General features: G+C 38.6%; 1 protein-coding gene across 22 annotated transcripts in view; it reads left to right on the top strand.

Annotated features, from left to right (window-relative positions):
• Positions 1 to 13,912, top strand: part of USP45 (ubiquitin specific peptidase 45) — a 98,462-nt gene extending 84,550 nt beyond the window's left edge. For 15 of the 22 annotated variants that reach the window (XM_065588231.1, XM_065588232.1, XM_042857635.2 and 12 more), the window contains 5 exons: positions 4,045 to 4,729; positions 6,492 to 6,589; positions 9,028 to 9,114; positions 9,601 to 9,754; positions 11,010 to 13,912. In XM_065588231.1, the coding sequence (XP_065444303.1) occupies positions 4,045 to 4,729; positions 6,492 to 6,589; positions 9,028 to 9,114; positions 9,601 to 9,754; positions 11,010 to 11,140 (1,155 nt within the window). In that variant the 3' untranslated portion in view covers positions 11,141 to 13,912. Of the gene's footprint in view, positions 1 to 1,023; positions 1,282 to 4,044; positions 4,730 to 6,491; positions 6,590 to 9,027; positions 9,115 to 9,600; positions 9,755 to 11,009 lie in introns of those variants that run through there. The other 7 variants (XM_008164884.4, XM_065588239.1, XM_042857638.2 and 4 more) reach the window with 5 other exon arrangements.
• Positions 13,913 to 14,380: the final 468 nt, after the last annotated feature.

The following is a 14,380-nucleotide window of genomic DNA, read 5'->3' as shown; positions in this document are numbered from 1 at the left end:
CTAGATTTAGTTTTTAATTCATATGACTTCGTTTTGTTGGCCTCCCGCCTCGTGCTATCCTCCAAGTTTGCTTCTGGCTGAAATCACAGGCGTGGTAATGCTGGCAAAGAGAGCAGGCAAGTCAGCATTAGTGCCATTTGGTGGATCAGTTGGCAGGGTGTGCTACAAGAGTAGTACAGCCAACACAGTCCCCCTGGAGACTGAGAATATGGCTTCTATGATGCACTCAGCCTCCAGTTGCCCAAAGGCTTGGGAGTCACAGTTCAGCCCCTTAACATGGTCCTTCTTGATGGTGGCACAACATTCTGAAGACCTGCCAAACTAACAAAAATGTTCATTAACACTGAAGCTCCTTCCTTTGTCATGCTCTGTTCTATAGTATTTCACAAGAAAGCATTTTCTTTTTAAACATGTCAGAGCTCTGCAGAGGAAAGGAAATCTGTAATCCATGTTCTGTATATGCATTATTGCTAATAATGTGTGACAGAGGCTTTGGTTTGGTATTCATGTTCTCTATTTAGAATATCCTTTTTGTAAGTCTCCTTATTGTATGTAGCATCCAGCAGAATATTAGAATATGTCAGAATACCAATGCTGAATGACTTAAACAATTCCTGAATGTATATGAAACTACTAATAATATTGACAGAAGCATAAAACTCTGTAGGTAGTTTCAGTCAGTGAATTATGAATCAAACTATAAATCTGATTTTTAAAACCTTTTTTAAATACAGGATTCATTTAAAATTAGTATTCCAAGTCTAGACAAAACCCTCTAATAGATTATAGGAAGCAACTTTGTTTTCCCAGGTATACACAAAATAACCGAATAAATCTGTCCCATCTCTAATTTGTGTGGTTCCGTGATTCAAAAATCCTTGTGCTTTTTTTCCCTTTTGGACCATACATCACTTTGTCTTTCTGAATAACTTGATTAAGAGATGTTAAATATCCTTTCTCTGCACTGAATCTATCTAACAGGCAATTGCCAATTCCAAGTCTGTTTGTATTCTGTCTCTCTAGCGCAGGATTTGAGAAGCCTATATCTGGAGCTCCAAGGGCACTTGGAAAAAATCCACTTTCAGCAGGAAGACATCCAAGCACTAGTTGCCAGTCCTAATGCTTTTATTCAGCAAACTAAACTTCCTAGTGTTAAGGACTTAATGAGCTCTGTTTTCATAATACTGTATCCTGAATTCTAGTAGGAATTAGTAACAATAGTGAATTAGTTCCTTTTAACAACTTGTAGAAATTAAACAAACCTCAGTGGGGCAAGACGTTTTTCTCACTTGTGGTTGTTTTGTCTTTGTAATTTTTATTTCTTCTTTGCTAAATTGCACCATGACTTTCCAGTCTGAGGCCCCGAATTATGAAAACACAAGTCCATCCCTATGAAATAAAACATTTAGGAACATGTTTAAGTTTCATTGACTTCAATGGGACTTAAGCATGTGCTTAAAATTGAACACGTGCTTAAACACCCTTCCGGAGCAGGAATGTTTTCCTGAATTGGAGCCTTCAGCACATGCTTAAGGGTTCTGGTAAATCAGGGCGTAAACACAGAAAATGAACATTTAGAATGAAAAGAAGAGCAGTGGAGAAGGACCAAAGAAGACACATGAGACAAAACTAGTGAGAAGAGTGGTATAGTTAGGGCCCTACCAAACTCACGGCCATAAAAAATGCATCACAGACCGTGAAATATTATCTCCCCCCATGAAATGTGGTCTTTTGTGTGCATTTACCCTATACTATACAGATTTCACAGGAGAGAGCAGTGTTTCTCAACTTGAGGGTCCTGACTCAAAAGTGAGTTGTGGCATTGCCACCCTTCTGTGCTGCCTTCAGAGCTGGGTAGCTGGAGAGTGGAGGGCCCAGCTCTGCAAGGAGCAGTGCAGAAGTAAGGCACTGCCTTCAGAAGTAAGGGTGGCAGTACCATAGCATGCTATCCTTACTTCTGCGCTGCTGCTGGCCTTCAAAGCTGGGCTCCCGGCCAGCAGCTGCTGCTCTCCAGCTGCCAAGCTCTGAAGGCAATGCTGCCACCAGCAGCAGCGCAGAAATAAGGGTAGCAGTACCTCAACCCCTTCTACAATAACCTTGCAATCCCCCACAACTCCGTTTTAGCTCAGGACCCCTACAATTACAACACTGTGACATTTCATATTTAAATAGCCGAAATCCTATGACTGTGAAATTGACCAAAATGGACCATGAATTTGGTAGGGCCCTAGGTATAGTGGAAACAAGGCAAAAAGATAGAAAGATAAAAGCACAGACATCCATAGTAATGGGAAAATTAGAGTCTGATCAATAACCCATTGAAGTGAATGAAAGGATTTCCATTGACTTAACTGGACTTTGGACACACCCCGAATATATATATATAAAGGAAAATGAAATTAAGTATAAAGATAAAAATAGATGGACTAGAAGTTTTTCATTGAAACTTAGCTACAAGGAGGTAGACAGAAAGGAAAAAAGAGCTGAGAATATAAATAGACATTTCTTAACCATATGCCAGTTTTGATTAGATTTTTATCTATGATAGTATTTTTCTGGGATTGCAAGTTTTCCTCTTCTTAAATTTGAAATAATCCAACTACAGATAATATAACTATACATACAAGGTCAATATAAAAGTAGAATTGGTATAAAAATATATAATAAAGATACATAGACCATCCTTTACATTCATTTATGGTGCTGCAGTAGTAGAGTTGTCAATACAGAAAAGGTGAATCTAATGGATGGCAACATTTTCAAACTTCGGTACTTAAAACATGCTAAGTATGGTGCAGGTGGGACTGGAAGAACCGAAGTGCCACCCCTTGAACTCCCATCCACAGCACCCATCCCTGTAATTGCCTAAATCGCCATCTAGAAAACATAGTTCAGCTTACTTCCAGCAGTTCCCAGGCCTGCACAAGCAACACCCAGCACTGGAACTTGTCTCAACCAAAATCAGCCCTGATTTCTTCCTGTGACCACTATCATGCGTTCCTTTGCAACCACAAAAGATTGTGAGAGTAGGGTAATGACAAGAATTCAAACTAAGCTACCACAATGATTTATTATTATACTGGGTGTTTCAGGGCAAGAGAATATTAAAGAAAATAGAAAAACTTTGGCATTGCCATTCACTCTACATTAATATGAAGCGCATGAGAGAGGGCGTAGTCCACACCTCTGTTGTTGGGTTGGAGACAGTTGTCTGCATGGTTGCGATAGTAAGGGAAGAAGTACATGCAGTAGTGCTGGCTGGAGAAAGTCTGTGAATCCTTTTTACTAATTTTGAAGTAATAAAAAGTTTGTTGAAATGACCTTTTTTGATACCTTTTTCTTGTTCATTTTTATTAAGGATTTTTTTTAATATAATAGTATTTCTCAGTTATAAAAAAAAATTCAATATATTTCAAAATCTTAAATCAGAATTCTTGTATGAACAAGACAGCCTAGGTCCCATGAAAATTACAATGATTAGAAATCTTGTTATAGATCTGGGAGTGCTATTTCTTTGTTAGCAGCAAAATGTATAATCAGTCCAACTAAACTAACAGTCCAAGTTTACAAGCAGAATGTAGAATCTTTACCATCCACAGCGGAAGCTATAGTGTCACAAATTTGATATGATTTGTCTCAAGAAGCATTGATCTCACTAATTATGTAACATCTCTTTCTGCCCAGTGTACAGATCTACATTTAAGAACCAGATTATCTAAAGAATTTAGGAGATCAAGTCTATACATTATAAGTTCTTCGAGGCAGGGGACTATTGTTTTCTTTTGTGTTTGTACAGTGCCTAGTACAGTGGGGTCCTGATTTATGAATGGGGCTCCTAGGTGCTAACACAATACAAACAAATAAATTAATTAATAATTGCATAGCTAGATGATAAATTAAAATATTGGGTTTTATTTTGTTTTGAAAGTGTCATAAGTTATATTTACTGCTACTTAATGATATCTGACTGTCTTTAGATTCACTAGTATATTTTTTCTGTTTCTCTCCCATGCCCCTTTGAAATAATAATGTGGCAATTTCCAGAATCAGTTAAATCATGAAAGAAGTCTTGCCAGGAAATCCTCCTCTGGGGAAGAGGAGAGAAGTCCAGTTATCATGCATGAAAAAAGAAAGCTTGAAGTAGAAGGTGGTTCTGGAGTTTTGTATTCTGAGGCCATAAATACAGCTACTGTATCCACAGCAAATGGAAGTCAGACTGAAGGCAGTGAAAAAGAAGTCAGCCGTTCAGAAAGTAGCGTTGATGCAGACAGTGAAGCCTCAGAAGGTGAAAGTGCTGCTAAGCAAGCAGTTACTGGTAGATCCAGTAACGCATCTGGTTTACACGTTGACGGGCTTAACCACTTGGTAAACATTAGACTGCCACACAACAAACCAAGTGACAGTAATAATGAGATGATCACCAGTGCCATATCCAAGCTCAGCTTCAACAGTATTGTCAATGAAAGCGAAGAACCCATCAGTGGGGATCCATCATTAAGTTTGTCAAACAATTCCATGTTTTCAGTGGAAAAGTCCCCTTTGTCCCAAAGCCCTCAAAATGCTTTTCAGACTCTTTCTCAAAGTTATATAACTAGCTCTAAAGAATGTTCTGTTCAATCCTGCCTCTACCAGTTTACATCTGTGGAGCTGTTAATGGGGAACAACAAGCTTTTATGTGAGAATTGTACAGAAAGGAAACAGAAGTATCAAAAGAAAACTCACAGCACAGGTAATGTGCTAATGTTGTGTATATGTGTTATTCATTTAAACAACTCTCTTTAACACGCTCAGGGGGTCTGCCCTGGGTCCAGTACTATGCAATATTTTCAGTAATGACTTGGATAATGGAGTGGAGAGTATGCTTATAAAATTGTGGATGACATGAAGTGAGGAGGGGTTGCTAGCACTTTGGTCAGGATTAGAATTCAAAACAACCTTGAAAATTGTAGAATGAAGTCTGAAATCAACAAGATAAAATTCAATAAAAAGTGTAAAATGCTTCACTTAGGAAGGGAAAAAAACAAATGTACAACGACCAAATGGGGAATAACTGACTCGGCAGTATTGCTACTGAAAAGGATCTAGGGGTTCAGGAAAAAGCTAATATCTTTCTGGGTATATTAACAGGACTGTTCTATGTAAGACTGTGACATTTTGGGGTGCAATCCAGACCAGAGAGAAGTTATGTCACAGCCTGCCCGGTAACCCTGAGTGCCTTAAATGGTCTGCTGTTGTGGTTCACTGCCCAGATACCAACAGCCAGCGTACAAGTCTGCACTGAGTGTTTGTGTGCTATGGAGTTCTGGTTCAATGCTCTGACCCCAGCAGCCTGCCTATAGCACAACAGTTTTACCCTGGTCTCCACCACCCTTGGTTACCATCTGCTTGCTGTGTTGGAGCTCAGGGTGAAACTGTTGTGCTGTAGGTAGGCTGCTGGGGTCAGAGCACTGAACCAGAGCTGCAGAGTGCACAGACACTCAGTGCTGGCTTGTGTGGCTTGTATGCTGGCTTTTGTTGTCTGGGCAGCATAGTTGCTAGGGGTCTTGCTGCAGCCCTTGCTTGAAGTAGTTTCCATCATATACAGGGTTTACAGTTTGGTTCAATGGCTAACAGCACCCCCACTATACAAATTGTTCCAGCACCCTGTTGGGCAGTGAACCACAGCAACAGGGCATTTAAGGCACTCTGGGTTACCGGGCAGGTAGTTGCACAACCTCTCACTGTTTCTGGATTGCACCCCGGAATTTTACATTGGTGTAATCAAACAGGATCTTCACACAGCTTGTTATTTTAAGTGTGATTTACACTTTCAGAACTGGTAAAATAGTTTTAAGTAATTCTCAAGTGAGAAGATTGGGATGAATCAAGGGAAGGTTACAGTATCTCAGATTATAAACTTAGACTTGGACATGTGGACCTTTGTCCCTCCCAGCATCCTGCTGAATAGGCACATAAGAGTCCAACCATTTTGATCCTGCTGTAGAATCAGAACCTTAGTCTTGTCAACACCAGTATTTATGAATATAAGAACTAAATTCAAGACCAGTATTAAAATGCTCAGCTTTTACCACTGACATGTCAGTGTCTCTTCTGAGCAAGTGTCTGAGCCATTGATTGCTGATCTATAGAACAGAGGTGAATGGTGTTTCTTTGCTAACTTGTGTGATGAGAGATCATAATAGTGGGTAAGGTCATGTATTAAAATAATACAAAACAGAAAATGTTCTTCCTTTCACTGCCATTCCCACCAGAAATTCCACTTGTTTTCTTGGTGTTATGTTCCTAAATTCACTAAGTGAGTATCACATACAGAAAGTATTTTTGCTGGCTGTAAACAGTGAAACATGTTTCACTGTTTAAAAAAAGAACATTAGAAACTAGATTTCTCTCTGTGCACGTGCCTTTCAATAGTTTTAAATATTCTGTGTGATCACTTTGATATTTATAAATTATTGAATTGTTTTATAATTCTTCTACTATGCGCTGCACAGAAAAGAAAACCGATGGCTTATACACTAATGCCCGGAAGCAACTGCTGATTTCTGCGGTTCCTGCCATTCTTGTTCTCCATCTGAAAAGATTCCACCAGGTAAAAGTAAAAAAATCTGTTCTTTTAAAATTCACTCATTGAAAGAACTTGTTGTAACAGACTGTCTGTACCTAGTAGAGATGTACAGAAGTGGCTTTCACACGGGGGTATGCTAAGGGTTTTTCGTAGGACTGCTGGTTTTTTCCCTCTTCTTTAAGAAAGAAGGTACAGTGGCAGCAGCCTCCTGGCTACTGCCATGTTATTCTGGCCATGTTAGTTGACTGCTGAAGAGAGACAGCAGTCTGCAGCATAGGGCTGTGGGTTTGAGCACTAGCTGCTAATACTGCATCTATTAATTCAGACCCCACTTGGGGCATATTGTTGGTTCATTCAATGAATGGGGGAGACAGTTTTGGGAGATGCCTCACTTCCCTCAGTAGACCACAGGAAGAGCCAGGTTGGAGATGTTGGGGGAGCCCCATGTCTGAAAGATGGAAACTGGGTTAAGGGGAGGCAGAGCTGGCCAAAACTCAGGATTCTCAGTTCTTGAGAAGTATCGGTATTTTGGAATTTGGTTTCATTACAAATTAGAACAAAACCAAATTTTATCAAAATCTCTTGCAAATCCCACAAATTTTGTTTCGGAAATATTAGACTCGCAATAGAGGTCTCCCTACGGGATGACCATAACTCTTCATTAATAATTTTTGGCCACACCCAGGCCATTGGTGCTTTTCTTTGCTTCCCTGTGTTGTGTAACAGCATTCTGCTTTTCCAGTCTCCCCTCAGAGTAGCTTGATTCCAATTAAACTCCATATATTTCTTCCATCCTGCAATTCGTTGATTCCATATATGAGGCTCTTTGAACCACTCAAAAGGCCATTGCCCATTACTTAACAGATTAACCATTCTCTCTATGTATTGTATCCCATAAGTTTGCATCTGTACACATCGTATTGCTAGTACAGTTTTATTGTCAATCTCAGACACACCAAACAGATTTACATTTAGAGACGTTTTCAAGGCTTGGGCTTGTTTCAATTGGAGTTCCACAGTTCTTATTACTTGTTCTGATAATGCACCAAAATTTTGTGTCGTGTCTGTATAACCCCCAAAATCTTACTCAAAGCTGACATTTTCCCTTGTAACGTCTCAATATCAAATGAGTTTTTAAAGCTCCAGCACCAATACTACCTACAATATAGTCCCCTATACCTCTCATTTTGTATAGTCCCGTCTCCCTATTGTTGTTGCCACACTTGTAATAGAAGCAAGGCATATGGCATACACTCCGAATGTTGTGCACTTACGTTTACTTGCGCTCCTTCCAACCAGATTGTTTGATCCACAATAGTTGGGGCTTCGATTACTTCTCCCCTCCTATATGGGTGCTTGTCTGCCTTGATTCTTGGTGCAATCTTGTTTACTGGTATCTGATTAATAAACATAAATAAACAACCATATCCCCGAAAATATATTCCCCCATTAATTTTCCTAAAGCAGCTCAATCTTATCATTATGGAAGGATTTGCCGTTACACCATATTCTCATAATTTAAGAGCCATTGACTCATTCCATCCCACATGAGTATTAGCCAATTCTTGTTCATTAGTCACATCCAGGGTGATTACATCAAATCCCAAACTCCAAAAGATACAGTTCAGAGTACTCATATTCAGATTGTTCCCATCATAACTAAATCTAAACATTAGCTGACTTTCCTCCCCTTAGTATGTACAAATACTTCCATTGCTCTTCCAAATCTTTTGGCTTTAGATATTCCCATGTCACATTTTTGCCATCCCATCATATTTCAAATTTTACCTCAAAAGCTCTGGATCCAAGGGAATGTAGTGCCTTTTCTTCGTCCAGTGAAATTCTGTTCAAGTGTTGCTGAGAGAGAAATTCTTGAAAATTGTCATTCTTCAGGAAAATTTTGGCAATATGCAAAAATAACTGAACGCTGGCTGATGTGTGATAGAGAGTTGGTACAATTGTATATAATACAATGTTATTTCTTTTTAACTTTTAAAAATAAAAAACGTAGGAAATTGCATTAAAATGTTAATAGAATGCTTGACTTTGCAACCAAATTAACAGTTAAAAGTTAGGAAATTCCAGATTTATTGTTTCCTGTGCGACCTTAATTCTGTCCCCTTGTGTATATGCAGTATGATGGTGTTTAAGAATAAATACCATTTATTCACATTCTACTTTTTCTGTGGTACCCTGTCTCCATTGCACAAAATGGTCACACAAAGGGGCAGAATTCAGGTTGCACAGGAAACCAAAATAACGTTTCTGTACCATAGGTTTTTTTTTTTTTTTTTTTTGTATGTAATGTTGAAGAGATGAATAGAAAATGTGTTTTATCCACATTCATTACAGATTTTGTATTCTGTTTTGTCTTAGGTTATTTTAGTACTGAAGCAATACAGTTAGATTTAAAAGGCAGCTATGTAAAAATGTTTCTTTCATACTCTTATTTTCTCTTGAAGGCTGGTTTGAGTCTACGGAAAGTAAACAGACATGTGGATTTCCCACTGATTTTAGACTTAGCACCATTTTGTTCCGCTTCCTGCAAGGTACAGTATATTAAGAATACATTTTAGAGTCTTTATTTTAAAGCATTAATTTATTGTAGTGTAACTTTTGCAGCTATGGATACAAGTTAAACTCTGATTTTCACCCCCAAAGAAATTACAAATGAATGTGTTCAAGCAGTAATCAAGGATCAGTTCTTTAACTGGTGTAAACTGGCATAGCTCCATTGAAATCAGTTGAGGAGGATCTGTCCTACTTAATGTTTTAAAATGAACACAGTAGCATTACAGCTAATTATCAGTGCTTCCAACAAAACTGGATTTAGTTATTGAACTCTGAATAACATAGTCTTCACTTCTTTCTCAAGTTACTTCAGCATTGCAAAACATACTTAACAAACTACAGTACTTATCACCTATTTGCTCCCTTTATTGTTGTAATATTTGAAATGTGTTAACATATATATTGTAAAAATCCACTATGAAATGATACAATTCATCTTTATTTTCTGTGATTTTGTGAATAAGAATGTTACAGATGGAGCAAGAGTTCTGTACACTCTTTATGGAATAGTGGAGCACAGTGGCTCAATGCGAGGCGGTCACTATGCAGCATATGTGAAAGTCAGAATACCTTCCAAGAAATTATTGGAGCACATTGCTAGCAATAAAAATGTTCAAGGTATGTCCGACAAACACTTCTCCCTTTGTAAGGAAACAAAATTGATCATTGGTACCACTCATCCAGTCACTGTACTTATATTGAGTAAACACTTTGGCCTTGAATCTTCTCATAATTTGCAGTGCCACACAAGTTGTTAATTTTTGTTTTAGTAAACCCAATATATAAACACTAATTTCTATGCCACCTACTCTCTACCTGTGGAATACCAAGTCATCTTCCTGTCTTCACTGAAGTCTCTCCTAAAGGCTCACTTCTTTCCCAGTGCCTTCAAGAAGTGAGTCAGTAACAGTTTTTAAAACAAGTTATTTCCTTCTCTGGGGTTCTTGTCTCTTCTGTGTCTCTTAGATTGAAAGTTATTTGAAACAGAAGCTGTTCCATTTTGAGTCTTATACTATGCTAGGCACAGTGTCAGTATGCAAAAAATACCAAATACTCTGGTTTAGTGTGAAAAGTAAGAAATACTATTTTATGGAGGATTGAAAATTTCTCCTGGCTACTCTACTGGAGTTCGAAGTGGCATCCTATGAAATAATGGAGGGAAGTAGAAGATGCCAGGAGCTGTGCCAAATAATGGCTGAGTGATTATTGGGTAGGAGAATTGGGCTGATGGGGGGTGTGGGGTGTCAGTCTGTACCTTTTTTCATTTTAGAAAAAAAACTGCCAGTCCTTGCTAGCGATCATTTTATATTAGAAGCCCATCTAAAAAACTTAAGTCTCCACTAGTCACTTGGTTCTCTTTGAAAGTTCACGGGAGACCAGTGGATCCTTGTAGTGTTTTTAAATTGCTATTAAATAACTGCTGAAATATTCCTTTTTCCGTCTCAGAATTGATCCTGTGTACTAGACATTATCAATGTAATTCAGAAAAACCGCAACGGAGGACAAGCTGCTTTTTGAGAAAAGCCAGGGCAAAAAAAAAAAAGATATGACGGTTATCCAGTGTAAATACGATTTTTGTGAATGGCATAAAACAATGGTCATATTCTATATAAATATTACCTTTTATCTGCTCCTCCCATTATGACATTTTTCCAATACACATTTATTTGGTTACAAAGTAAAAAACAAAACAAAAAACTTCAACTTATTCAGTGTAAATTTAAGATAGAAACATATGTAATATTTGTTTATAAATCATGAATAACTGATGTGTTCAAAGGTATTTTCCCACCTCTTCTGTGAAGCACCAGTGTGTCATTTGATAGTAAAGGTATAAGCCGGTGAATAGTAACTCTTTGCATTTGCATTTCAGGTTTAAAGGAAACTGTGGGAGCATCAGCAGGACAGTGGGTGTATGTTAGTGATGTCCATGTACAGATGGTTCCAGAATCAAGAGTACTAAATTCACAAGCTTATCTGCTGTTTTATGAAAGAATATTGTAAGAGTGTTTACTGGTTTAATTTGAAAAATGGTTATTTAGTCTATCTTACTTAAATGCTGCAGTGGTTGCAGTACCTGTAAATATTGTGCCTTAATCTGCCCTTTAATAGAAAACATACCATACTTTGACCCTGAACTTCAATCAAGCTGATTATCAACACCCCAACACTAGCTTAAAAATGTACATTTTGCCAAACATTAAAATTCCTGAACTCCCTGTATCAGCGAAAGAGAGAGTAAATGACACACAGGATGAAATCCTGGCCCTGTTGAAGTCAATGGGAGTTTTGCCATTGAATTCAGTGGAGCCAGGATCTCACCCATGATTTTAAACCAGTTAAGAATGAAAATGACATTGGTAATGTTAAGTGCCTGGAATCCCGATGGACAGTAATAATGCAAAATTACTCATCTTCTGTGGGATTTAGTTCAGATCATACAAATTGCTGGGTTAGATATTTTGTCGTAAGATTTCTACAAACAAATTTGCATCATAGTATATTTCCAGACTTCTTATCTGGAAAGCAGTGCTTTCGGAATGGAATGATGACATTGGACAACATTGATTGGCTAATGCTGCAGTGTCATTTCCTGATGTACTACTGGGAAAACTTAAAAATATAGCATCTACCAGTTCATGCTTCCTGATGGCAAATAGAATATTTAGGGTTTGGATTCTCTCAAAAACCCAGTTAGGTTTGATACATTTGCTCTGAGCCATCTCTGAATGGCATTATTATAGGAATTTTCTACCCTCTTAGTACCTGTGGAATAATCTTGCTGTAAGTCTACTGATTTAATATATAGCCATTGTATTTATTCAAATAGTTCTGTATTTTAGAAAAACTCAAAACTGCTATACATTGGTTGTGATTACACATGTACAGTACATAGTGAGCTTGTGTATATACATACAGAGTTATTCAAGCACAACTGGGTAATTCTATTACTAATTATTGGTTCTAAAAACAAATTTGTTCATCTGTTGCTGATTACTTTTCTCACAGAAGTAATAAATGACAAATTATTTTTGCAGTGTGTGAGAGTTGGACAGTAGATGACAAATTCTGCCCTCAAATAGGTACAAGCAACAACCTTTGAAGTCAGTGGAGAAGGTGAGGAGGTCCATTGGCAGAATTTGTCCCTAATACTGTAGCTGCCTAGGGTATTGTGTCTGCCATAATGTCAGCACTTATTTTTCTTGGCAGCCCCATTATTTCTGTCCAAAATGTAGTAGACTATCATTTCTGTCAGTCTTCGGCCTTATAATTAAACGGGCTATTTTAATTTTTAGGTAATCTGATAATTTATTGAAGTTAGCTAACTCATAACTAATTTCTGTTTAGCTTGCAACCCATCTGTCACAACTGCCGATTTATTTGGTAAATAAAAAGCTTTGTGTTTGTTTCTGTTTACTGTTTCAACAGTAGAAACATTTAGTTTCATGGTGAAAATTAAGTGCCAGTCCTCCTCACCCCAGCATTCCCTACTGCAGAACTCTGAACTTCCAGTGCTGCAATTAAAGCAGCCTGCAGCTTACTGATAGCCAAATCCCACCTCTTACCCCAGGGATTCAAGGTGTGAAAAGCGGCAGGAGCTACCATAGTTACCTAGCTCAGAAGTAAGGAGCAGAGGCTGCACAGGGGGACTCCATATTCCACATGCTGCAGCACAGTGTTCCATGGCAGCACATGCTGCCATGTAGCTCCACCTGGCAAAACTCCAATGTGGGAGGGCAGGAGGTAAGCAAGTATAAATGTCTTAGAGCCTGTGGGCTCTATAGCAGATACAGGGGAGCTAATGGCTAGTTGCAGCTAGTTGGTCATACCTTTGCTTAGAAGAAGTTGAGGTTACAGCAGGGTTAGCTAATATATGTTGGCTAACCCAGACATTTCCCCCAGAGTAGATTCAAATTAATGCCTCTTACCTCAGTTTAGCTGGTCTCGGTCAACCCTTGTGGGAGCCTAAGGGTCAACCTTAACTACCTAAGTGAGGTAAAAAGTCTTGACCTTGGTATACACTAGGGAAAAGGTCATGGGGAGGTTGGAGTTAACTAACATATTAGTTACCTTGACCTCTTTTCCTAATCTAGATGAAGCCACACAGGGTGCAGAGAGGTGTTCTTTTCTCTCTCTCTCTCTCTTTTTTTTTTTTATTTTTTCCTTCTGTTTCTATATAGTTAGTTGAAACTCATAAGATTAATGTGGATGGGACTCCCAACAAACAAAACACGTCACCGGAATGCTGACAGAGAAGTTTCACCACTGTGACAGAATCTGCTCCACAGAACACCAATGGTCCAGTATTAGAACGACTGAATTTACGTACATAAATCTCTGTTAACTGGCCAGATGTTCAGCCTAGCACTACTCTGTGGGATGCAAGACTGAAGGATCCAACAGCAGAGATTTTCTTGGCCCCAGTCAGCCCCAAGGAGATCACTTTGCATGAGGTCATGGAGTCCTCACAGAGCTGGCCTCTGCTCCTCTCCAATCAGTTTGCACCCACTGGGTGGCCTGTCTAAATTCTGCCCCCAAGGCAGTAGAAATGCCTGGGTTCTTCTGCCAGCGATCCTGCTGCAGCCGTGGCAGAAGAGGGACAACTTGCCCATTCGGGCTCAGGCACACATTTCCTTGCTTTTATGCTGCTTTATAGGCTTGTCAGCAAGAAAGATGCAAAAAAAAAAATAAAGTGAAATGATGTGAAAACAGAATCTAATCCTAATATTATAAGTAGTACATCTATCCAAGATGCTTATTACTCTCCCTGCTGGAGTTCTGGTATTGGCGGTAAAAGCGACATGAGCTAAAACACAAAAAACACTAGCAGTGTGTGGCGGAAGCTACAGCAAATATGGAGCAAAAATTAACTTGAAACTTCAGAAAACATACTCTGCAATGGATTTATAGCTTTATATGGAGAATTGTTTTGGTAAAATGAGACCACAGACTGAAGCCACAGACTTCAAGCCTTATGCCTCCTTCAGTAACTTTTTAACTACTTAGGGCAATAGTTTTCCCACAGTAAACCTTACTCTGTGTCTTACTCCAAACAAAAGTCTATTAATAGCTCCACAGCTATACACGTTCTGCATCAGGAATTGAGAGAGAAGATGACACAGACTTCCAAAGGTTCTAGTCACGTAGTATCCCATACTTGCTAAGATTTGAAACATTTTTCTAAGGACATTTTTTTCAGATAAACTGGATAATCTGGGAGCTACTAGGTTCCTCCAGCTGCCT

The sequence above is a fragment of the Chrysemys picta genome, chromosome 3 (assembly GCF_011386835.1).
Source record: "Chrysemys picta bellii isolate R12L10 chromosome 3, ASM1138683v2, whole genome shotgun sequence".
NCBI classification, from domain to species: domain Eukaryota; kingdom Metazoa; phylum Chordata; order Testudines; family Emydidae; genus Chrysemys; species Chrysemys picta.
Note: the sequence above shows the minus strand (reverse complement) of the source record. Positions and strands in the feature narration are given on the sequence as shown.